This window comes from Zosterops lateralis, assembly GCF_965231275.1.
Source record: "Zosterops lateralis genome assembly, chromosome: 2".
NCBI classification, from domain to species: domain Eukaryota; kingdom Metazoa; phylum Chordata; class Aves; order Passeriformes; family Zosteropidae; genus Zosterops; species Zosterops lateralis.
The window spans coordinates 96,956,407-96,980,297 of NC_139763.1; the positions used below are offsets into that span (position 1 = coordinate 96,956,407).

At 38.7% G+C, this 23,891-nt stretch overlaps 1 protein-coding gene across 1 annotated transcript in view; it reads right to left on the reverse strand.

Moving 5' to 3' along the window:
- Positions 1-2,369: 2,369 nt before the first annotated feature.
- Positions 2,370-23,891, reverse strand: part of IMPG2 (interphotoreceptor matrix proteoglycan 2) — a gene marked incomplete at both ends in the record, with an annotated part of 50,406 nt that continues 28,884 nt past the window's right edge. Inside the window, 13 exons of the mRNA XM_083855271.1 lie at positions 2,370-2,453; positions 3,361-3,559; positions 3,747-3,935; positions 6,082-6,292; positions 7,489-7,708; positions 8,610-10,267; positions 10,717-11,029; positions 14,726-14,808; positions 15,435-15,679; positions 18,918-18,976; positions 20,060-20,221; positions 22,863-22,954; positions 23,405-23,451. Coding sequence (XP_083711397.1) covers positions 2,370-2,453; positions 3,361-3,559; positions 3,747-3,935; positions 6,082-6,292; positions 7,489-7,708; positions 8,610-10,267; positions 10,717-11,029; positions 14,726-14,808; positions 15,435-15,679; positions 18,918-18,976; positions 20,060-20,221; positions 22,863-22,954; positions 23,405-23,451 — 3,562 coding nt within the window. The remainder of the gene's footprint in view (positions 2,454-3,360; positions 3,560-3,746; positions 3,936-6,081; positions 6,293-7,488; positions 7,709-8,609; positions 10,268-10,716; positions 11,030-14,725; positions 14,809-15,434; positions 15,680-18,917; positions 18,977-20,059; positions 20,222-22,862; positions 22,955-23,404; positions 23,452-23,891) is intronic.

Consider the following 23,891-nt stretch of genomic DNA (forward strand, 5'->3'; position numbering starts at 1 on the left):
GTGGCTGTTGGCACACGTGGGCCAAGAACTACAGATGTGGGAATAAATCACTTGGCCTTTTTTGCTGGCACAAGCTAGTGTGATTGTAACTGGTGCCCTAACCCTGACAGCTGTGTCAATGACTTAAACGAGACCTTGGGTGATTGAACAGAGCCCCAACACAGCTTAACATATAGTCAGAACTCCCTTCATAACTTGAAGATAAAATTTCATTTCTTTATTTGGAAGTCCCCATCTCAATTCAGCTATTTCAAAATGCTTGAGGCTGACTTCTTCTGTTTAAGGAATTCTATGCTGATTTCCAATAAACTAAAAATAATTTCAGTTTTTCCCTTCCCTGCAGGAAAGCGCTGACATCTACCAAATGTGCATGAACTTAAATACCTGATTTTGAAAGGGAGCTCATAGCAGGCTATTGCCCAGTTCAGTAATTTCAAATATTAGTTGGCTGAATTCAACACTGAGTAAATACTAAATATAATATAGCTATAAAAGAAGGGGCACAAATGCCAGTGTAGTATTCCATTATTAAAACTAGTCAGCTTTCTATTTCAACAACAAGATCCATTCTGAAAGAAAACACAAAACAAATAAATAATGCAATTAAGTTACAAAATATGAAACAAAATGTCTACAATACAAAAAAAGTAAAAATCAATGTTAGTCACTTAAGCGTCACAGAACATTTGTATGATAGAAGCCCTTCAGTGCCCCAGTTCATGTGTCTGCCAGAATGAGCTGGAGAACCAACCATCCTGGCTTTAAAGCCACTGTAGTGTGCTGCAGAAGCACTGTCCTGCCTGGCCAAGGCTCCCTGTGGGGTCACTGACAGGCAGAGGTGATGCTGATTTCCAGGGAGAGCCCTCAGGGGGCTGCAGGCTCGGTGCTGTCCTCTGCTCTGCCAATGCCAGGTGGCAAAACGTACATCAGGCATCTGTACAGAAGAAAAGCTTTTCCAGGGAGGTTTTGTTTGTGCCTGCTTTAAAATTTTGTGAATGCTTTAAAATAATGCTAACATAATTCTAGTTCTCCCCTACAACTCATTCCTTTGCAAATCAAATATTTCCTTTTGCTAGTGTTTTATCATAAAATTGCCCCTAGAGCCTCCAGTGAGGGGATAAAATGCCAGGCAGGGATTTTCAATGTGCATTTTATTTTGGTTGTGCATGTATCTTGTTTTATCCATGGAGATTTAGGTTTTGCCTTTGTATAAAAGATCTTTCAATGTTCATTTTGAAGTTAAAGAAAAATGAACTTTCATAAACTCTGCCACTTCTGATCATCTCTTAAAAGTGTCACTTTACATGGAAAAGCCAGAAGAAATTGAGATAAACAGACATCTGTACATTTTAGCCATTCATTTAGAAAACATCTGTATCCATCCATGCAATGTTAAGACTATAAGTAACTTTGCAGTTACATCTGAGCCCGTTGCTGGGGCAGCAAGGTAGCATTTATCTCCCATGTGTGTTCTATCATTTTCTTTTTTTCTTAAAGCAGCTTCCTGAAATGAAAAACAGAAAAGCAGTGATTAAGTTCATCTCTTTTAAACATTGGATTCAAGGCTTGTACAAGGCAGCTCTTACTACTTTCCAGCTGTGGAAAATCTAGATGCTGATCCTTTTCAAGATGAAAAAATGAATGACTGGCATGGAAAAATGGGAACTGCTGTTCCTTCCAAATAAAAAAAAAAATACTGCTGAAGATCTGGGAATACAAGTTTTTTGGTACTGTATATATGTTTAATAGGATGCCAAGGAACTGTACAACAGTATCCTTCAAAGTAACCCAGCAAGTTGTGATTTGCTGCTTCCTACAGCAGGAATACAGTTCATGCCAGTTTGTATGCAAAAAACTCAGTCCTTGAGGACCTTTTTTGTGCTTAGCTTTCATCAAAGCACACAGCTCAGATTGATTGATTGTTTAGAATTGTAAAGTTTCTGTTATAGTTGGTGCCCACATACCAGACAGGACTGTCCCAGTGATCTGTCTGGTGTTGATCAGTTGCCACATCTTGGGAAGTCAAGATAAACTAGATTTTTTGTTTTAGGTTTTTAAAATTTCTGGTTTTAAAGGGGCAATGGGAATTAGACCAGAAGAATTAATAAGATTCTATCTGTGATTTCAAGGACCTAAATTGATGTCAGACCTCTGACACCCATTAACTTCGGGATTCCTCTTCAGTGTTTTTTTTTTTCTCTGAGATGATTAAAATACAGCAAAAGGGATGAACCTCTCCAAAAATAACGTTGAAATCTTAGCCTCTAGTGTCCTAGCATGTCTAGGACCTTAAAAAATAATACAGTAATGTAGTAAAGGCCACAGGACAAAATATCAGAGGAGTTAGTTATCCAGAGAAGACATTTCACTCACATTTGATGCTGCCTAACAAACTCTGCAAACTGTCGGTCTTTAGCGTAGAGCTCTATAATTCGAATTCTGTCCTGAATTTCCTAGAACAAAATAAACAGAATTGTAAGTACATAATAGAAATCCGAATGCTACTGAAATAACTGATTTCTGGGTTTTGGGAAATAAAGCTCCTATGTGTTGCTATTTCAAAGAGTGGAGCTTGGCATAACAAGGCTAAAATTCTTTATTTTATATATTTTATTATAATTCTTATAATTATTTTAAATTTTATTTTAAATTAAGCACTTCATTTGGATTCACTAATTCTTCACTTTTAAATCAAAACCAGGGATTGGACAGAGTGTAGCATTTCAACAGGCTTTAACAAAACCATTTATCTCTCAGAGATACTTTGCCTACCACCAGCCTACCAGCTACATACTGGATTCACACCTCTCACAGTTGCTTAAGGATCTGTGGTTAGTTCTGGGATGTAAATCCCTTCTCTTTAGCCTTCTAGAGTAAACCTTGGATACTTCCTGTGTATATAGGAACAAATAAGATGTGATCTAACTTGCAGGTTATAGAAAGACTTAAACTTTAAAAACAAACAGAAAACACCTCAAACAAAAGCACCCTGTGAATAGGCCTGGATGTACCAATTTTTCACTGTGCAACTACTCTTACAAAAGATGGTTGGCTTCAAAAGGTAAATGTTGTGTCAAGCAATACATCAAACCTCCCCAACTCCCATGAAGTTACTTAAGAGATCATCAGCTCCTTTATTATGTGAAATTAGAGGTCAGAACAAGCCATAACTTTCTCTAAAAGCAAGGAGGGAAAGCAAGCTTTTCTGTCTTCTTTTAAATAATTGCAGCAGCTGCAACCTGTTTGTCTAGAGCATAAACACTGGGGAAAGACCAGGCCCACCTCTGAGGTTAGAAGTGTGGAATAAGCTTACTGTTCCCGTGATCTTTCCCATGCCACTATGAAAACAAGGTCATTTACCTCCTTAGTAAGCTCACTGTTTTCATAAATGTGCCTGATCTCTTCACTGCTGTAGTCTGTGGATGTCTCTGCACTGGTGGAACTGTAGGACGTTAGCTGCGGATATCTCCGGTAATAATGGCTGTAGCCAGTCGTGTCACTTTCATACATGGGGTTGTATTTAACTGCATTCTCAATGGACGAGAGGCTGTCACCCTGCCTGGGGGAGCAATAAACACACTGTGAGCTTCTCTGCAGCCTGGAAGGGCAGCAGATAGACTCAGGAAGCCTGGCATTTGGAGGTGCCTGCATGTCCTGTTGCTTGTAAACTGTGTGATATAAGACTTAGGACAGAATTATCCTTATTGTAGCTGATGTGTTTTAAAATATTAGATGGTGTCACCTACCCCTGGGAGTCCCCAGTATCACTCTTTGTGTACTGGTCTCGAAGGGTCCTGGCCAAGAAGAAGATGACAGCAGATGCCACAAGAAGGAATCCTGCCACAGAAGCAATTGCAATACCCACAACCAGTGGCTCAGACACGTATTCCTCACAGTGCTCCCCTCTGTACCACCAGTTCTCTCCCACACGGCACCTGCCACAAAGAAACACAGGGAAATTACACACCAGCAAAAGCTTTGGTTAATTTATTTAAGCTTCTGTTATGATGTGCCCTCAGTTAAGTCACCTCAATAAATATCTTTGCATTGTCCAATCACCAATTTTCTTTATTATTGTTATTATTATGGACATACTTCTTGGTAGATAACCATGCAACAGTTTGAGTTGAGAGAGACCTTTAAAAGTCATCTACTCCTCCACAATGAGCAGGGATGACATCATCTAGATCAGATTGCTCAGAGCCCCATCCAGTCCAGGGATAGGGCATCTTCCATCTCTCTGAACAACGAGTTCCAGTGTTTTACCACCGCCAGTTTTTACCACTGTAAAAAATTTCTTCCTTATATCTAGTCTGATTCTACCTTCTTCCAGTTTAAAACCATTACACCCTGTCCTATCACAACAGACCCTGCCAAAGAGTTTGTCCTCACCTTTCCTATAAGCCCCCTTTAAATATTGAAAGGCCACAAAAAAGGTCTCTCAGGAGCCTTCTCTTCTCCAGGATGAACTACCCCAATGACTGAAGCAAATGAAGGCAGGTAAAATAGCAAAAGGGTAATGCATTTGTGGTGGGAAAAACCTGTGCTTTATGAAATTTACAGTACCCTGTGAGGTGGAAGGTATTTACACTGTTTACACTGAGGAAAAACTGCCTTCATTGAGCCTTGCATGTGACATATCAACACTGCAAAGGTGGAAAACAGTTTTCTTTATCATCTTGTAATGCAAATGCTAACAAAGGTGTGCTAGCTGAGCAGAATGCTCCTGGTGTTGAAACCTTCACAATGGCTAAATAGATACATAAAATAAATGGCTCAAAGGAAGCAGATGCCCAAGACTGTATCTCTGGAATGGTTGCCCAAAACAGTATTCAGCATTTCTGCCTTAATGTTGTTTAGAACATATGAACTATAGTGTTGTTATTATTGACTTTAAATATATCAGTAAAAATAACATATTTGTGTTATATGTGTTAGAGAGTTTTTTCTATAAAACCTCAAAGTATCGTAATCTATTATCATTATGCACAGCAATGAACCCTGTTAATAAGAAACACCACTAACTTAACTCTTCTCACAATGATCTGAAACAGTTTCTGAAAGTAGTAAGCAATACTTCAATGTTTTCAAGAAATTTTTAATAAATACTGGCTGGAACATGCTTGGTTTCAGATACTTACCTGCTTCTGACTAACACTATCACATAAATGTTTAAATGTATAATGCATCTGTGATAGTATCCAATTTTAAAACCATTTTATTCCTTCTGTTATCTGTTAGCAGTTTAAGATTGACTTTAGAGAAGTTCTAGGTAAACTATAAAAAGAAATCACATGAAGTAACATAACTACTAGTAGTAATACTCTTTATTGTGGTGGTTTTCTTAATTTTTGTTGATGGGTACATTTTCTTTTTAAAAATAGACTGTTACATTGTTTGAAAAAAGTAAAAAAAGTAAATTGCCATGTGAGAGTCATCACCTGATACACAATTTGTCTGTATCTTGAACAGTCTTTTTGATTACCTGCAAAATACAGCAATCCTGTTCAGATGCATCTGTATATTTTTTAAGCAAATATATGGGGCCTGTTCCTTTATCCCTTTATGACCACACATGATTTTTCCCAAATGTACAATGATTTACTTTTATGCTTTTTTCCAGATCAAATGCACTATTTTTAATGTATTTATGCATTATCAATGTGATGTTCAGGTACAAATTCCTGTTATGGATTTAACTCTCATAGGTGACCGGACACTATCAAACACTTTGCTACTTGAGAGAAACCTCTGGAGGTAAATTCTGTGCCCAAAGGTCAATAAAAATGATTTGAACAACTGAGTGTTGTTCCATTGCAAACAGTTCCATTGCAACTGTTATTCCTAGTTAGTTTTATTTTCTGATGTTTCTGTTCTAATTAATTTGTTATCATATCTCACGATATATACATAGGAAAAGTAATGTTAATACTGGGACTTGCACTGAGCAGCGCAAAAATCTACTCACTTGTTGCACAAAATTGTACAGAATTTTTGACAAATCTTACAGAACGCTACAACAGAGGAGACGACAGGAGTTTTCATGCAGGGAGCACAGCTTCCAGCAGCAGGGTGACCTACCTACAGATGGCCCCTTGCCCAGGGCTTATGTCACACTTGCCATCGTTGAGGCAGAAGTTTGGTTGCAGATCACAAATGCTGTTGCAGGGCAGCCCATCGATGCTGAGGTAGCCAGGATTGCAGACACACTCAGCCTCCCCACTCCAGCGATTCACTAAGCACTCAGAGAACTCGTTGCAGGCCTGGAACTTGCAGGGATCTGCTTGCTCACCTGACAATACACAGAGCAAAAGCTGTTAATGAAAGGGGAAAGCCCTAACTGAGACAAGGTGCTGGCTGCCATCTTCTCTAATGGTCTCTTGTTAATCCAGAAAAATCCCGTGTGCATCTTCCCTGAGTAACAAAAGGTTCTGCTACAGTAAACAAGCACTAGCAAATATTCCTCTGTCCATATATGCCAGTGGCATGGCTAAGACCACCCAACAAACAGTCAAAAAAGCAAATATGAAGTGATCTTTTTCATACTAGAACAGAGAGTACCTCATATTTTCTCTGTCTGCTGGAACTCTCTTTTACAAATGAGTAAACCACAGGTGATCTCCAGCTACAGAAAACCTAGGCAGCCTATGGGGAAGGGCAATGGGATGTCAGGCACTCACCATCTGCTGTGAGGGGATTTGCATTTTTGTCTGCAAGGAACACAAGCTTGTAGCATTCAAGATATCTCACTTGTATCAGGCTTAGGAGGCTGGCATACAGCTAAACAATCAATATCAGAACATTTTTCATGCTAATTAGACCATCTTTAAAAAAGACCTATCTAGGAAGAACAGTTACCATATGTCAGCTGGTCAGCATTTTTATTTTTCTCTAACTTTAAAACATGAGATATTTCTGGGTTGCTTACATGGTAAACTACTGGCTAACTTGGGCAGGGGAAAAAACCAAAATAACCTTCTCCCTGTATCAGAGGAGTGGAGCAAGAGGGCCTGTCACTTTTTGGTGACCTTACCCTAAGCATGAGGCAGCACCTGTTACCTGTGCAGATGCCCACCTGGCAGGTAAACTGGCTACCACCTGTGGGAATAACCATGTGGACTAAGTTCAAGCCACACATGAAAGTAAGGAGAAGAGAGATGAGCACCACTGTTTTCCCTGACCCATCTGCTCCCCCACTCCCCAGGTCAAATACAGAGGGAATACAGAGTATTCCATCAGCAATTTTTCTCCATAAATCTATATGGACCCCATACAGCTTTCTCTGTCTGGGTCCCACTTTGGCTTTCATCTCTTTAGTCCCAGAGCAGGTTGTAATTTATCTGTTTTTTACTGTATGAAAGACTGTTTTTCTAAAGCCCAGCCTGTGAAAAGCAGAGGTCAGTCTTTGAGCTGTTGGGATCCTTAGCTGTTAAACCAGAAATTTTTCTGGTTCCTTTGCTATATGGTGCATTTCCCTGCTGTCCTTACCTGATTCCACATCCAGGGAGTATTTATCAATGGCCAGGTTCATGGTGTGATATGCAGTGTTGCAGAAATCTTCCAGGATCATGTAGACAGCGTTGGTGACATTCCGAGGCACAGGTTTGGCAAATTTCATTCGACTGTTCACCACAATGCTGCCATTTCTGAAGTTCAGGATTTCCAGATTCTGGAATCCTGTCAGATTTGACTGAAGGTAGGGCACCAGCTGCAACACAGGGGATATGACGGAAAACCTGAACCTTTCAGTCTCTCTCTACTCATGTCAGTTGCACTGTTACTGCAGCAGAAAATTAGAGTCAGAATGATTTTATCCAAATCCTCCATCAAAGGCATTAACCTTTACCAAGGTAATGTCTGTATTGGCAGCCTGCCAGGAGCCTGGATACTTCAGCCAGTTCTTAGGAGTATACCAATTGGCAAGGAGTTTCTAAAAATCTACAATTCAGAAAGAGTTCTCAGAACACATGTGTTCTCCCTTGATCTAAGTACCTGGAATACTTGCCATTTCACAGGGTTTCTCCTTCAAGCATATCCCCCTTCCCTCTCTCTGCTTTGCTCCCTTCATCTCTCACAACAGAAGAGGGGAATTCAGTCAGAAGAGGAGAATTTCCTGTTTAAAATTTGGCAGTTGTTGCTGTGTAACTCCTGTGAGGCTTTCCAAGTCATCAGCCAGGTTAGGAACAGCTTAGTTCCCTGAGCTACCTCTTACTTAGGACAGGTTGAATGTGTTGCAGAACGGTTACCTGCTCATAGCCGCAAGTTTTCTTGCATCTTTCTCCCTATACACTAAATACAGAAAACTCTGGAAGCAAGTAGGGGGAGTGTGATAGTGACTTCAGCTACACTGCTGCATTTATTGACACCAGCAGAGCAGCTGATCCATGATGCTAAGGAGTTCTCCTTTAGAGAGACCATTATCTGAATAAAAGACAAACAGCATCTCGGCACCCATTTCCAGACAGAATTTTTGCCACAGAGAGACACAAATCTTGTGTGTAAACACCAGTTTTAAGTTGCTCTCTGCAAAAGAGAGATGCTTAAGTATAATTTACCTAAAGTTTTTTGTCTATCTGGTAATGGACATTTAGCAGAGAAGTGACTCTTACCAGTTCCAAGAATCGCTGCTCCAAGGCTTTGTATTCAGGGGAGTTTTTATTAAACAGGTCCTCTGAAAACATCATGTTGGTAACCCGAAGGCTGAAGAACACAACTAGAGCTCGAGATGGGACAGTGCTGCTATAGTGAGTCTCATGTGTGGCCCAAGCCACACTGGCCATCTCTGTGGACTGGACACGAGTTGTTAGCTCCATGTGACTTTCAGTCATCCTCCTTCCCTCCTCAGTCTGCTCAGGAGAAAAATGGACAGTGCTAACATGACCCAGGTCTACTGAAACATCCAGGACTCTTTTTGTTTCATCTCCCAGCTTTGCTGAGGTAGCCACAGACAATGATGGTGTGGACCCCACAGGAGGGAGGTGGGATGGAAGCTCAACAGTTGTTACACTCACTGTCTGATAATCCACAGCAGTGCTGAAGCTCATGGAAATATGTGTGTCATGGTCTGTACCATCCTGTCCAGCAAAGCCCTCTAGGACAGCGCTGTGATCTATTATAGAAGGAACTGCAGCTGTACCTTGAGTAGCTTCTGGCATTGCTGGTTGCACTGTCTGATCTAAGGAGGTTTCTAGTGCCCTGTCAGTAGGCCAAACATCAGCTGGTTCCTTCACTGCTGATCCAGGAGTGTCTTGGTCTGCCAGTGATGAATCTAAGGCTTGCTGCTCTTCTGTGGAAGCATCAGGCTTTACCACGGAAGGATCTGCAGTCAGAATAGTTTCTAAAGAGATTGTGTCCAAGTGTCCTATTGTAGCAGCTTCCACTACATCTGGCTGCTTCACTGTGAATAGTTCTTCTAGAACTGCCCTGTCTTCGCTTTGGTGTTCAACTACTTCAGGGATCATGTTCTGCCCTATACTAGACTCCTCAGGTTGCTCCATACTGACAGGCCCTGTAGATGTTTGGAGACTATCTTCCACAGACAGATCTGTATATGGTGGTGAGACAGGGGCCTCTCCAGTTGGCATGACAAAAGAAGAATCATACATGCCCAGTGTTTCTGTCTGTGTAGATGGTTCCACAGACGATGGCTCTTCTGTCTGTAACAGAGGGACTTGCGGAGTTGTAGTCTCTGGAAAGACAAATATTTCAGACTCATCAAGGAAATCTTTTATATTGACTATCCCTTCATTCTCATCTTTGGAAAGATCATAATCTAATTTATTCCCAGAGTTAAGAATATAGTCTAAAATCATGCCTTCAGGAATATCCTCAGTTTTGATTAACAAAGACTCATTGTCATCTTCAAGCCAGCTATCAGGACCAGGGTAGAAAACTGGTTCCAGGGTTGCTTCTTCCCAAGGCCAGATACTTGATTCCATTTCTTTTCCTGAACCATCAAAAGCTGAACCAGACCCATCATCATATATAACTCTATCTCCAAGAAATATATCAGTTTCGTCTTCCATAGGGGGCACTTCTAAGGGAAAAGGAATTTCTTCCACAGAGTCTGCACTGTCACTGCCCTCAGGACTACCTTGGATTACTTCTTCCTTCTCTTTAATATCAGTCTCTACGACTGATGAAGAGGCCACTGTTGGTGCAGAAAGCAGAGGAACTGCAGAGTCATCAGTAGATGGAGAATCTTCAGGCACAAAGTGAGAAGGACTTAAAGGCAAAAGTTCTTCAGATAGTCCAGTATCTTCAAACATTAAAAATAAAAACAAATTGACAATTAGATGTTGTTTATGATAAAAACTGTCAAATTTCAATAATTTTATTATCTGCAGATCTGTGTTCCACCTTTTCCATAATATATCCTGGCCGTTGTATGCCAAAGTCAGAAGGACGCCTGTGAACCTCTCCCACTTTCCATTCAGATATTCTACAGGCCAAGTCAAGGCATACAAAATTACTTCTATGCTATTTAACAAGTGCCATATATGTATCATTTCCAGAAGAGAGAAACAGGCATTATTAGCTATTAAAAGGATTTTACCTTGGTTACAGTTCTTGGATACATGTGCACACAAAAGGTAAAAACTGGCAGAGAAAAATTTTTAGACTTTTCTCAAAATTCATTTCAATGAACTATAATTTGGTGAGTATCAGGAAACACTGGTATCCAAACTTAAGCTTCAGTCAATGGTATTAACTTACCATCTAAAGAACTGGGGGCTGAAAGCCATTCCAGAGAGTCCATAGAATCAGGCTCTAGCACTGGTACAGTGACTAAATGAGAAGTCTCTAAATTCTGCCCATCAGGCAAAGAAGTGACATCAACCTCTGAGGAAAGTGGAGCTTCAGGTGCCAAACTGGGTTCATAGTCAATGATCTCTGGTCTTGGCTGGATTTCATTGTCACTGGACTGCTCACTGTCTGAGGTGGAATCTGGTTTGGTGTAATCAAAGGGCAAGGCATTGCTGACAGTTGACTCATCTGCAGAAGGACGTTCAGCTAAAAAGGTGCTGTCCTGGAACATAAAGCCTCTGTTAATATTTCCACTGTTACAGGGGAAACACTGATTGTCTGCATGGGGCTGAACACACAGGAGGGGTAAACAGCAGGCAGTGGCCAAGTCTTGGACTACTGCCTCTCAGAGAGCAATGCACAGCAGCAGGAGGAGTGGCAAATACAGACCCTTGCTAATCTTGTGCAATATACATGTAAAATGCACATCCGTCTGACAAATGTCATGTCCAGTCATATCCATCAAAAAGGGAAAGGAGCCATTCAGATTGTTTGGAGTGAGCACCCCTTAGGGCATTAGGGGATTTACCATCTATATCCAACTCTGTGTCATTTCCTATGCTGAAAAACTGGATCTGTCCATCTCCAGCTAAATCAAATATAAATGTTGTCTGCCTTCCTCAAGCATGATGAGGTTCTAACAGCTGTTATTCATCAGCCACACAACCAATACAGCAACTCTAATATTTCAGTTACTATAATACATGAAACAGTGCAGAAAGTGAACTTAGATGGATGCGTGCCCAGTCATCATTTATGGATATCATTTAGTTTGTGGGTATGAGAACCCAGGAGAAAGACCAGAACACAATGAAGAGCATTTAGAATCTGAAATAATTTAGTCTCAAATCTGATACCTGTGCAGAAAAAAATTTTATCAGCAGTAATGATGAACAACAATGTGCATGCAGAATGAATTTGCGAATTATTTGAAATGTGAATTTTTTTTTTTTTGTTACAGCTCCAATTTCCACACTGTTTACTAACTATTCCACATCCCAATCATTAGTCGGTTTATAGTTAAAGTAGTTAGCATATTTCATCTTTGAATATTAATCTCCTACTATGGTGTCTGATGTGGTAATTATATTGGAAAAGAGCAATAAAGATACTACATAATTTGGTCAAGGCTACAAAAGCAAGCTGATAGCCTAAAACTCAGGAATTAGTACCTTACATGGATACCTGCCCACAGAGAAATGCTGAGCAGCAGTGGGATATGGACCAAAACCCCTGTAGGGTATGAAAAACTGCCAAGCAATTTCAAGAAGCAGCAATTTACTAGGGGCTAACATACTGCCAATGGTGATGAGTAAAGTTAAGTGTACAGTGGACACAGGTTTCTGTAATATGTATTCCAGTTCAAAACCACTGTAATAATTTCTGTAGCTCACCATTCTTGTGAAATCTCTTTCTACTGCTTGACCAGCAGGAATAACAGGAAGAATCAAAATATTTTTCAATTTGGAATTTTACTCCTGATTGAAATGTGGGTGAATTAAATTTTCAGTTTAATTCAAACTGCATTTGAATGCTTTGGAAACAGGCCAGTTAAGGTTGCTTTGTTTTGGTTTTTTTTCTTAAATTACTTGTTTGCATGTATTGATCACATTTTAAAATGCCAGTTATTATGCCACCACAGTCTCATCAAATTTTTTAATTTATATGGTAACAATCAGTTGAAAAATATATATACCACAGAGACATGTCTTCCACCAATTTTATTTTTGGCAAGATGAACCACTATAAATAAAGCTGTAAAAAGATTTACTGTACAAAATTAGAAGTAAATTACATATATAAATTCCATAAAGAATGAATTAGGACAACCAGCAATCGCCCTCAATACATTTATTTAATGTAAGCATTTAGTTGCCAGGGATTGCACTTCATCATTTATTTGAATGTGGATAAATGCTCCTATGGCAACTAACATTATTCAAAGACTCTTGTTACAGGGCAATATATTATTTTAACAAGTTTAATATCATATTGGCTAGTTCTGGTTTTCACCAATGTAAAAGGCTTAGAAATGTGATAGATGGCTGTAAACACATAACCCCTCTCCCTGATTTTCCATTTTCTGCTGCCAGAAATTGTATTCCTCAAGCCAGAACATTCTACCTGCTACAACATAAACAACAAGAAAACATGGATTTCAAAGACTAGACGTGATTTGTGCTTTACTTTTAAAGAGAGCTACAAAACTCAAAAAGATTAGTTGTACCATCTACTAGCAAATGGACAGTGAAATTGTGACAGTCCCATGTTATGTCACGATATTGGTATGCTAATACAAATCCAGCTTATTCTCAAATCACCCAGGGAAAACTACAGCAAAATTTGTTTCCATAGTTAACAGTTCTATTTGAGAGCATCTACTTGAACCATAAAGGTTCAACATCTGTGGAAGTAATTGATCAATTGTGTTGATCAATGTGATCAACTGTTTAAGCATATTTAGGATTTTCTTATATTTACCTGAAGCTACTTTGCAAATTACATGTGTATTGCAGATTGTACATAGCTGGTTTGGGGATATAGTTGATACCTTTTACATGGTCAGAGTTTTTGACTGAAGACATAGAAGCCTTTATTCATATCCCATAATTAAAAAATATAACTTCCACCATTTTTTGTTTTAATAATATTCCCAAAAACTGGTTTAAAAATTATTGTTAAAAAGCTACCGCTACTCTAAAATATCTTCCTGCCTGCACATCTGTCAGAGTACAGAACACCAGAGTTCTTTGTCTTACTAAAATAAACATCTACAACATTTTAGACTAGTTAGATATCTCCAGTAAGATGTCTCCATAAAGAGAAAACCCTTTTCTGAAAGTTAACTTAAATTCATGTTTATCTACACCATAATTAATCCATTATGGTAAATCCACATGAATTTGTATTTTAGACATCAATGATTAGATTTTAAGACTCAGCAAAAACTGTCATGAAATTAAAGACTTTTTTCTACATCCATTCTAACATTATTTACATTCTGTGAAAACAAATTTTGCTTACATAAGAATTTCAGAAGTTGGCTACAATTAAATGTGTCTGTGTTCATAACATTATTTCACAATGGATTGAGTGAGAACCTACATCCAGCAGAAATGGACCTGGATTTTAGGGCATGATCTGAACTCTTTCTTATTGAAAGCACATCTGTGTTACAGAACAGAGTGGAGAGCAGAAACCAACTGCCCAGACAATGATTCAGCACTCAGAAGATATCTCTGTTGGCAGAACTGACTGACTTGATCTCAGCATTGCTGGCACCTTACTCAGTATCTTTGCTTAAAGTCCCTTTGTACAGACATGGTCAGGGACACCAAGTCTCCTGTCCAATACGGAACTCTAGTCTCTGCCTTGGATTATTCCAGAGGCACTCAGAGAAAACAATTACAATTTCAAGAGACAAAAAAAGAAACCAGTGCTAGTTATTTTCCTCTGCTGGTATTAGGACGATGGACATAATTTTAAAACCAAATTGAGAACTTGCCTTGCAAGAAATAGAGTTACAAAAGGAGTTTATGGAACTTAGCATTCTCTCTTCTAGCAGCCAACTTCAGGATTTACATCTATTTCTTCTTTCCAAAGAAAGGTAGTGTCATGGAAGAAAGAATCACAGTTTACAATCTGTAACTTGTATTTTGATTGTAAACTTCCTCTGTTTACAATTAAACAGAGGAAATTTACAATCAAAATAAGATGATCACAGAAAGCTGTTGGGCAGCAGACACCAGAATTATCATATGAGAGATTTCACCAGTTTTTATTCCAATATAAGGTGCACCTTTCATTAGTACTTGCTGTGCATGAACAACAGGATAGAAGAGCTCTGGGTGTTGGCTACAGTTCTACCTTGCTGAACTAAGTTGTTCAAATGTGTTAAAAAGCTCAGAACCATACTTACATCAAACTCTGGGCGCTCCAGCACAACTGGATGCTCAGTAATCCAGGATGGGTCTTCTGATGTGGATTGCACTATTTCCTTCACTGTGGAAATATAAACACTTGGGATCTAAAGGCTGAAGTAACAGTGTGGGGAAGTTGTGTTGGAAGATTGACTGAAAAACCCTCTCTGATTTCAGATTTGTAGGTAAAATCTTCTCAAAAAGTTTGCCAAAGAGATTTTGTTTCTGGAAATGCCTCCAAATCACTTACAGGAAGTGGAGGGGAAAGATGAGAACAAAGGGGTGACAACACTCTTTCATCACCTCTAGGGGGACCATTGAATATTCAGCAATAATCTGGGTATTTCTTTTGTGCTCCTAAGACCAACACAGCTACTAAGTTGAAGGTCACCCTGATGCAATGTGCACCATGTGAACCACATTGCCTCCTCTTATTCCTATTAATTTTTGAAGACATTACTGAAACTGCACACCACAAACCTCAGTTTCAAAATAAAAATTAAAATAAATGAGGGACTAGGCTAATGGATCAATATGATGCTACTGCTAATGACTTGGCCTGGTTAAGATCAGAGCAAAACAAGCTATAATATGTTGATTTTGTTCTGTTTCATTTTTCAGAGAACAGCTGAATAATTCACTCTTCTGAGATGTATTTTATAAGAAGTCAGATGTGTGGCACACCAATGCATCATAATTAATACCCACCATTAGTAAGCTGAAGAGAGTTTGGGTCTAAAGAGATGGAAGCATTTCCAAGCAGAGCATTTTTCTGGAGGATCTCAGCAATATAATCTCGGAAATCACTGATGGTGTACACAACTGTTGGATTATCCTCTATGCCCATGAAGGAGTTGTCCTCCACTTTGTTCGACTGAAGGTTGATCAGGTCCCAGGTGGCATTGCTGATGGCTTTTCCATCAAATGTGACAGCATAATGAACTTCCACCCCACTTCAGTTGTACAAAGGGAAAGAAGACAGATGAGAAATGCCAGCTTTCCCTAAACAAGCAAACACTATACTTTTTCACAAGGGCCCCTATCAATACCCTTTTTAACATAAAAATACATGAGTTTAAGGGATGAATAAAAACTACTTGATTCTTTTCACAAAGTTCTCAAGGGAAATGCTACCCACAATTGACATCTGGTCTGACCCCAGGTCCCATATTTCTACTAGTGAATGGCAGACAGAGCACAAGCAGCCAAAACACTGGCTTTCTGCAAGTGTTACTAGTGGGTCCACTAGCACACAGTGGTGATTTTAAGGTCCTGCCAATAATAGGAATGGCTCTGAGGTATGAAAATAGGCAGGAAAAACAGGTTGCATATAGTAGCAATCTACAGTAGCAAGTGAGCACCCTAATCTCTGTCACTGTGCAGTGTTAACCTGCTTGAAAGAATGTTTTTAATAGCAACAAAATAGCATTTAATTCATCTTATATTTGGGAAAGTTTATCTAGACACATTTGATCATTTATTCTATAACTCAGTTTTGTGTATAGTTTAGGGGTTTTTTCATATTAACTCTTTTCTTAATTTTCTTTTCCTGAATACATCTGGATGTCCTTTCCCATTCAACAGCTTAGGCTGCAATCAGATTTACCATACACTGGGCATAAGCACAAGGGAACTTTAGAAGATATAAGACATAGACAGAACACAGGAAGAAAATGAGGTAACCTATGAAGCATTAGAAAAATGTGCTCTTAATACAGGTTTTGCTGATTCCACAGAGCTAGACTGGATTTCTAAAACAATGGCTCTGTTCAGAGAAGTCCTTAAAGCCCCAGTGCCAGATAAAACAGAGACAATTTCAGTCACACTGACTAAACCGAGGAGTCTGGGGTTTTGCTGCTGGCTCTATCACTGACATGAGCCCACCATAGGCATTTACTGTCAGCAGAGGAAATTAAAAAGGACAGCAGTAGTGAAAAGGTACAGCAAAGATGGAACAGAATATGCTCCTCAAACCTAACATTTAGGTTTAATACAACTGTGCTATCATTCATAATTCCTAACAAATGACCAGAAAACCATTCTCTTTCTGGAAAGGGCTAAACATCTGGTGCCTGGAATGCAGCTCTTGTGAGCAGTTGCATATAGTTTGTGAAGAGATTTGTGTTTTTAACCTTTCTTGAAAAATTAGAATGCTCATTCTCTTTAAACTTGTTCATGGAAACTGGCTATGCTGAGATACACACAGAACAAATTAATACATTTAGTAAATTAAGGCTGCAGTTCTTTTTCTGTCTTGGGACATTCTTGACGTACTAAGCAAGGAAAATGTTGTATTCTTAACTTGCATATGTCTGATGATAAACAAGTCCAGACTTATTCCATGTTCAGCTAAAGAACATTGATTAAAGTTCTACTAAGATCTGCAGCAACTCTGGTCTTGAAGCTAAGCCAACAGCTTTTGCTGGAGAACTGTGGGTTTCTTATCTACTTCAATTTCAGTAATAATAACAATCCCTTATCTATTCAAGACTTGGCTGAAAAGTGTGAAGACTTTGAGTCATTGTTAAGCAACTTTCTTTTCTTCACAAAAGAGACTCTTATACACAAGTTACCTCAGTAGCTGATTTGTGTTTAGGATGATTTTTCCTGAGGTTTTTTTTAATATTAGGACTTAAATAACGAAATTATTTATCCTTAATCAAAACAGATCAGCTCTTTGCGGTTTCTGGTAGAACCTCCTCTCACAATATTTATGTTAGATAACTATCTTGGCTCTGAACACAAAACTACAAATCCCAAAAAACAATGCCCTTCAGCTAAACATTTTTTTCCCATCTGTATTATGACAATATCTATTAAAAAGTTGTCTTTACCTTTCTTCCTCGGAAGGGCTGATTACAAAAACAAAACAGAACAGCAAAACCTGTTAAATCAATGTCATAATATCCTTTAAGTCTTAAAAACTTTAACAAGTTTCTTTTGGTATTCTACAGGGCATACCCATTTGAAAACACATACAGGAAAATCCTTTTAAGTTGCACAGTTATTCATAGTTATTCTGCTACATAACAGATTGTTCTGCTTTTACAGAACTATTTCCTATTGATCCCAAGGAATGAGCACAGCAGAGCCATCTCAAGATTATTGCAAATAATGCAGTTAAATTGCTGTCAGTACCAAGTAGATCAAGGCTCACTTATTCTGCCTAAAGGTTTCACTTACAACCAATGGGTTTTTCTCATGCACAGCAGAGAACACTTTGCCAGAAAAACCAAGGCCTTTTATTTGTCTTCTCAAATGAAGCAAGTGCTTGCAAACCTATCAGACTGCAAACACCAAGATGGAAGGTTTTGCTACCTTCCAGGCTGAAAACTGGATGTAGCCTAGGGTTCCAACCACAAGGCTCTCTGACTACAGCTGCTTTGTTCTCTACATGTATGCTAGTTAAAATACCTCAGGCAATAAATACAGCTTACAGTCTCAAAGAAAACACAATTTAGATTAACTCAAGAACACACTCATTAGATTCTAAAAGTTACATCCAGTCCATTCAAGAAAAATCACAGTCTGTGAGCCCTGTTCTTCAAAAGTCAAACATTTTACATTTGATGCATTAACTTAACAAATTAATTTTAAATGTCACTCTGAAGCATAAATGGATTTAAAGGAACCAGGTCTTTAAAAATATATTTATAGGAATACAGAGAGTTAAAACATTTCATATCTTTTATCAAACTGTCCCCCACCTTTTTTGTTGATCCAAAGGAGAGAGACCTTTACATATCCTAAACACTAACTTTTAGAGCCATCCCAGCTTAACATTAAGAATTTCAAAAAGAAATTTAAATACACCACATTTTTCAAAAAAGTTTTCTGTGTCCTTCCTTGTTTAATACTTGGACATATTAGAAGTAGCAGATACAAATATATCTTTTAATTTTAGGATAGAATCTTGAACAAGAATGCCTTAAAATCACAGCAAACATTTCATATGAGATTCTCTTGAGAATGCCAGAAAGAAAGAAAAAAAAAAAAAAAAAAAAAAAAAAAAAAAAAAAAAAAAAAAAGACTTTTCTATTTCAGTTGCATAGATAGAGATACCAAATATGAAAGTACTTGGTTAATACATCCTAGGAGTTCCCACACACACACCTGACCTCCTGCCAAGCATCACTGCATCATCATATATGTTCATGTTCAATCACCACATATGCATCAGTATCTTTTTACCTGTAATCCAGGATATGGATGTTTTTGTATCCAGGTAGTCTTTCAAATACGCTTTTAATCTATTTTGATGGAAAGACAAAAAAATTAACACAGATTCCCTTAATTTCTGCTCATGTGGTGAAAAACCAAAAAAGTGTTTCTAGTGATTTCCAAAAAAGCATCTGAGCTGTTATATCTAATAGGTTAAAAACAGTTAAATATTCTTTTATTTATGGAAGAGTAGTTTTGGTGACACTGTTTCATTATTAGAAAAAGGGGAAATGAAAAGTATGAACAACATCCAGCATTCTCCAAGAACTGTATAGGGATATACAAAGGGAGAAATATAAAGAGACTGCCAAGATAATCAATTGTGCTACAGGAGACAAAACCAAGATACAGAATACTGAAAGTTCATGCTGGTTTAGGAAGTTTTTTAGCTTCCAAAGATCCTCGCCAATTGAGGATTATTTTTTACTCTGTAAATTCTTTTTCTCCTCCCCTATCTCTTTATTTTTAAACTGTCTGTGGTGAGACTTAAACAATCACAGTGTTGCTGACTTATTTCCCCAAGAGCCTCTATATTCAAGCACAGAGAAAACCAGGCAAGGGATCAAAGGAGTGGAACATCCATGTGCCAGGTGGACTCTGTCCCATCCAACATTTTTTACACGCACACATACCATGGCACTGCTACTTGGACTCACAATTAGGAAAACTAAGATGTCTAGCCTATGCTAGCAACTTGTGACAGTCATGGTGAAGCTTTTTGGCTGCAGTGAAGAGTACATCTCTTTTCAATCTGGCCCAGTATCTGGCATGGGGTTAGTCCCAGTAGAAAAGATTCAGAGAACCAATCCCAATTAAATTCAGAGAATCAACCCCAACCAACCCTTCTTAAGAAGGAGGCAAAGCTAGAGAAAAGATAAATCTCATGATAAGCAGCCATATGGAAACTCAGATTCTTCTCCAAAGAGAAAAGAGAGACCCATACCCTGCCCCCAAAATATGATGGTAATATAATTGCCACCATTATAGACAAAATAAAAACCAAATATTCGAAACAAGGAGACAAAAATCAGGAGCCCTGACACAGATGCTTTTTGCTGCTGTTGTTTTGCAGAGCCAGCAAAAGGAAAAAGGAAGTTTGGGAAGGGAATCACCTGAGAAATGAATCGTTCAGACAGCTGTTGATACTCAGCAGCAGATGGGTCCTTCAGCTCCTCACTGTACTGTTCACCAACAATCAAAATGTTGAACTCAATCATCTGCTCAGTTACAGGTCTGACTAGCTTTTCATCCTGCTTCTTTATCTCATTATTGATCTGGAAGGGAAGGAAGGAGGGAGAGAAGAGATACCCTTAATGGCATGTGAATGCTGCAGTCCAAAGCACGGCGTGTTCACTGCAGGAGCCATCAGCACACCTGTTTGCCTTGCTCTACAATGGAGAGCTCATCAAGCCTCAGGGACAGAGGCAGCAACTAATGAGGCAGTCTACTAAGCAAGAACATTTCCTGAGAATTCTCATATTGAAGATAATTCTGTTTTCCTTTTGGACACCTTCAGTGTAAGTCATTGACCTCAGGTATAAAGTGAAGTACAGATATGTGGGATGTTCACGAAGCAATTTACAGTGCAACCAGGGCTACCCAAACATCTCACTTGAGTGCAGTCAGCCTAGGCTGCTTTACCCAAAATGTACTTATTTATCACAGGGCTCCTACTTACTATTCCAGCTGTAAGACAAGCTACCTTTTCCAGGTTCTACATTTGGAATAACACCCTGCATTGTTCAGCCTCAGGAAGTGAGGGATCCCCCCAGATATACAAAGGGCACTGGGTATGGGAGCTCTGCTAAGCTAAAGCTGTGGGCTTCAACTGCTGTGTCTATAGCTGCCCAAAAAGCCCCAGAGCAGTGGCTGTGCAGTGCAATGCAGCAGGGATGCATGGTGCTATCATGGTTACCACAGGCAGCAGTGAATGCCAGGTTTTAATCTAATTTCAATGACCAAGCATGCTTTCTGCTTACTTCCCCAGTATTTTTAAAACAGCATACTATTCCTTGTAAGTAAGGACAAGGAAAAACATCATAAAAAAAAATTTAAATTGAGATTTGTCTGGGAGGGAAGAGAAGGCTGGCTTGTTAACTTTAGCCAAATATCTTTTGCTAGAGGTTTTGTCTTTGACTATTTACATAGATATTTGTTGGTTTTCTTCCTGTTAAAAAGGAAAAAAGAGAGCCAGCAAAAAATATATTTTCAATGAAACTGAAGCCTAAGTTACGCCTCATGCAGGAAATGGAAAAAACTTTCTCCAGAAAGTAAATCTGCCATCAGTAAGCAACTTCTATATTGTTTAGGAACCTTCTAAAAACTTTTAGTTAAATACTCTTTCTGGCCCTTCACATACATCACTGATTAACTCTATCCAAAGACCATAAGGACTGGTACATTACTTAAAGTTAGTTAGCATTTGAGAGATACACATTTAGCAGGCATAAATATAGTGCTCTAATTTGGCTGTTTGCAACACCATGTAGTTGAAATCATTTATCAGCCCCCCAAAACCTGGTACAATCAACACACAAAGTTCTGAACAATACCAGTTAATCCCAGTACAATAAATCAGCTATTTATATGCAGCATGTAAAACTTTGTGAGCTTCTCCATGATCCATTGAGAGTTTCATTTTTATAAGAAAACAAAAGCCAGCTGATGGATACTGCTGGTTTGCAAAATTTTCTTCAGTCATGTTGGCCCATGTACTGCAGTTGGATTCTAGAGTGTGGGATTAAAATTTAATCTGGAGGACCTGTTTCCTAGAAGCAAATACTACCCTGGGACCTATGTGGTGGTCAGCTCACTTCTATAGAGATGTTTTAAATATAGACTTCCCTGTATATTGAGCTTTGGTTAAATATCATAGAGTAACTTGTAAAATGATAAATAAAAGTTCGCCTACATGAACATAGAAAAAAGAGCAGAGAATCAGAGTCTTCAAAGCTGTCCAGGTCATCTCTCTGCTGTCCTACACAACTGTACCCCACAGACCCTTGAAACACTACTATAGCAACCTAGGGAATACTGTGCTTCCATAGGAATAATCTTCTTGGAGATTTCAGAGCCATTTCAGGCATTCCTTCTTTAGTCCCATGACACTAGCAAAATCCTCACCTAACAGCTCAGCTAAGCTGTTATCTCCCACTGCTGGGGAAGAGGCATTTCAAAGCCCCTCCAAATGGAAAAATATCTTAATGTCTTAAAATGCCTTAAAACTTTAGAAATTCACACTCTGATTTTATTGATGCCATGATGATTTTTTGCCCTCCCCCCCCTTTTTTTTTTTTTTTTGCATACCTGTAGCAAACATGGAGTTCAAACAATTCCACATATACCTCTTATTCTTAGTACCCTTAGCGTACATACTTGCAATTCCTTACATCTGCTATCTGAACATAGTCCTGGTATTCTGTTAGGCCAGAAGACCAAACACCCTAAAGGCCTTGCAGCTGGAGGCCAGAAAACCTTATGCTATCTTGAGAAACCATCCTAGGAACACATCCTAGGATTAGGCCCATCTAAAGGGGAATACTTTGGGATAGGGGGATGTCACACTATTCATTCAAGCCTCTCATTGGAACATCTTTGTTAGATACACTAATTTGCAAGGTCTATAAAATTGTATATGTGATCTACCATGAGTGTGAATTTCAGTGTATTCCACCTTGGCAAATTGTTGTGCCATAAGAATCCTCATTAAATGCTGAGGTAAAAACCCTTTATCCCTTAACCATGTCTGGCTCTTAATTTTAGGACCAAGAAAAAGGCGCCATTATGAAATGCTAGTTTGTGTTAACACAACATATTAACAACACCTTTAATTGCTATAAAATGTAAATTATCATAAGCAATATCATGTAGGGAAGGCAACAGAATGCTGAACCAAAAGAAAAAAACCCTACTCACAGTGGTATCTACATTGTCATGCTCATGGATGGCATCATCCACAGGACTCTCGATGGAGACCTCATGAGGGGGAGGAACATTGGCAGCTGCATCTGAGTTTGAAAGAGAACAGTATTATTTTGCTTGGGTTTGGTTGAGTTTTTTTTCTATATACTCAAAGAAGCAGTTAAGCAAGCATAAATCAATAGTCAAATTTGGTTCCTAATCCCATCATCATGACGGCAACAGCACAGGAAACACACAAAGAGCTTGAGGAAAAGTATCAAATACACTAATCAGTATAAGATGCTAACATTCTGCCCAAGGAGGTGTATTTTTGGAAACACGAACTTAAATGCAGTAAAAACAGCACAGAGCTAAATTTTTTTAGTAGGATTTTCATGATTCATGAAATAACAAAATATCAGCACATAATCTCCAGATAACAAATGGCATTATAGAGGTGTAGAAATTCAGAACTCTTTCTGAAATCCAAATACATGAATTTCTCAACTTTCTGGTAATTCAGAATTGGCCTTAACAGCAGTTAGATAAAAACTGACCTCTCAGTGTGGTAACCTCAGCATCCAAAGGTGGAGTAGGAGTCCCACTAGATAAAAAACAAATCAGAAATTGAAGCTGGATGTGGTAAGATTAATGTAGTAGCTTTTGATATTTCTGTGATTCTGATACTACACCAAAAAGCACACATGCAGAAGACATTTTTCATCGTACTATTTTGCTCATAACTTCATAAAAATTAGGCTTTGCAGTGTTTCAGTTACATTTTGCAACTTGGATTTTGGGTCAATTGCATCATACAACACATCATGTGCATCTCTGGGTTGCAACCTCTTATATCCCAAATGACCTGGAGTCCCATACAAAAATACATTTTGCCTTCTAGCAGTTCTGTAAAGCAAGCAAATGCAAAGAGATAAAACACAAAGATAACTGGTAATATCCTATAAACCACTCAGTTTTAAAAACACTCCCCGGTGCACTAAAACACCATAAATGCACTAAAATCACTGCAAGGAGATGTGTTCT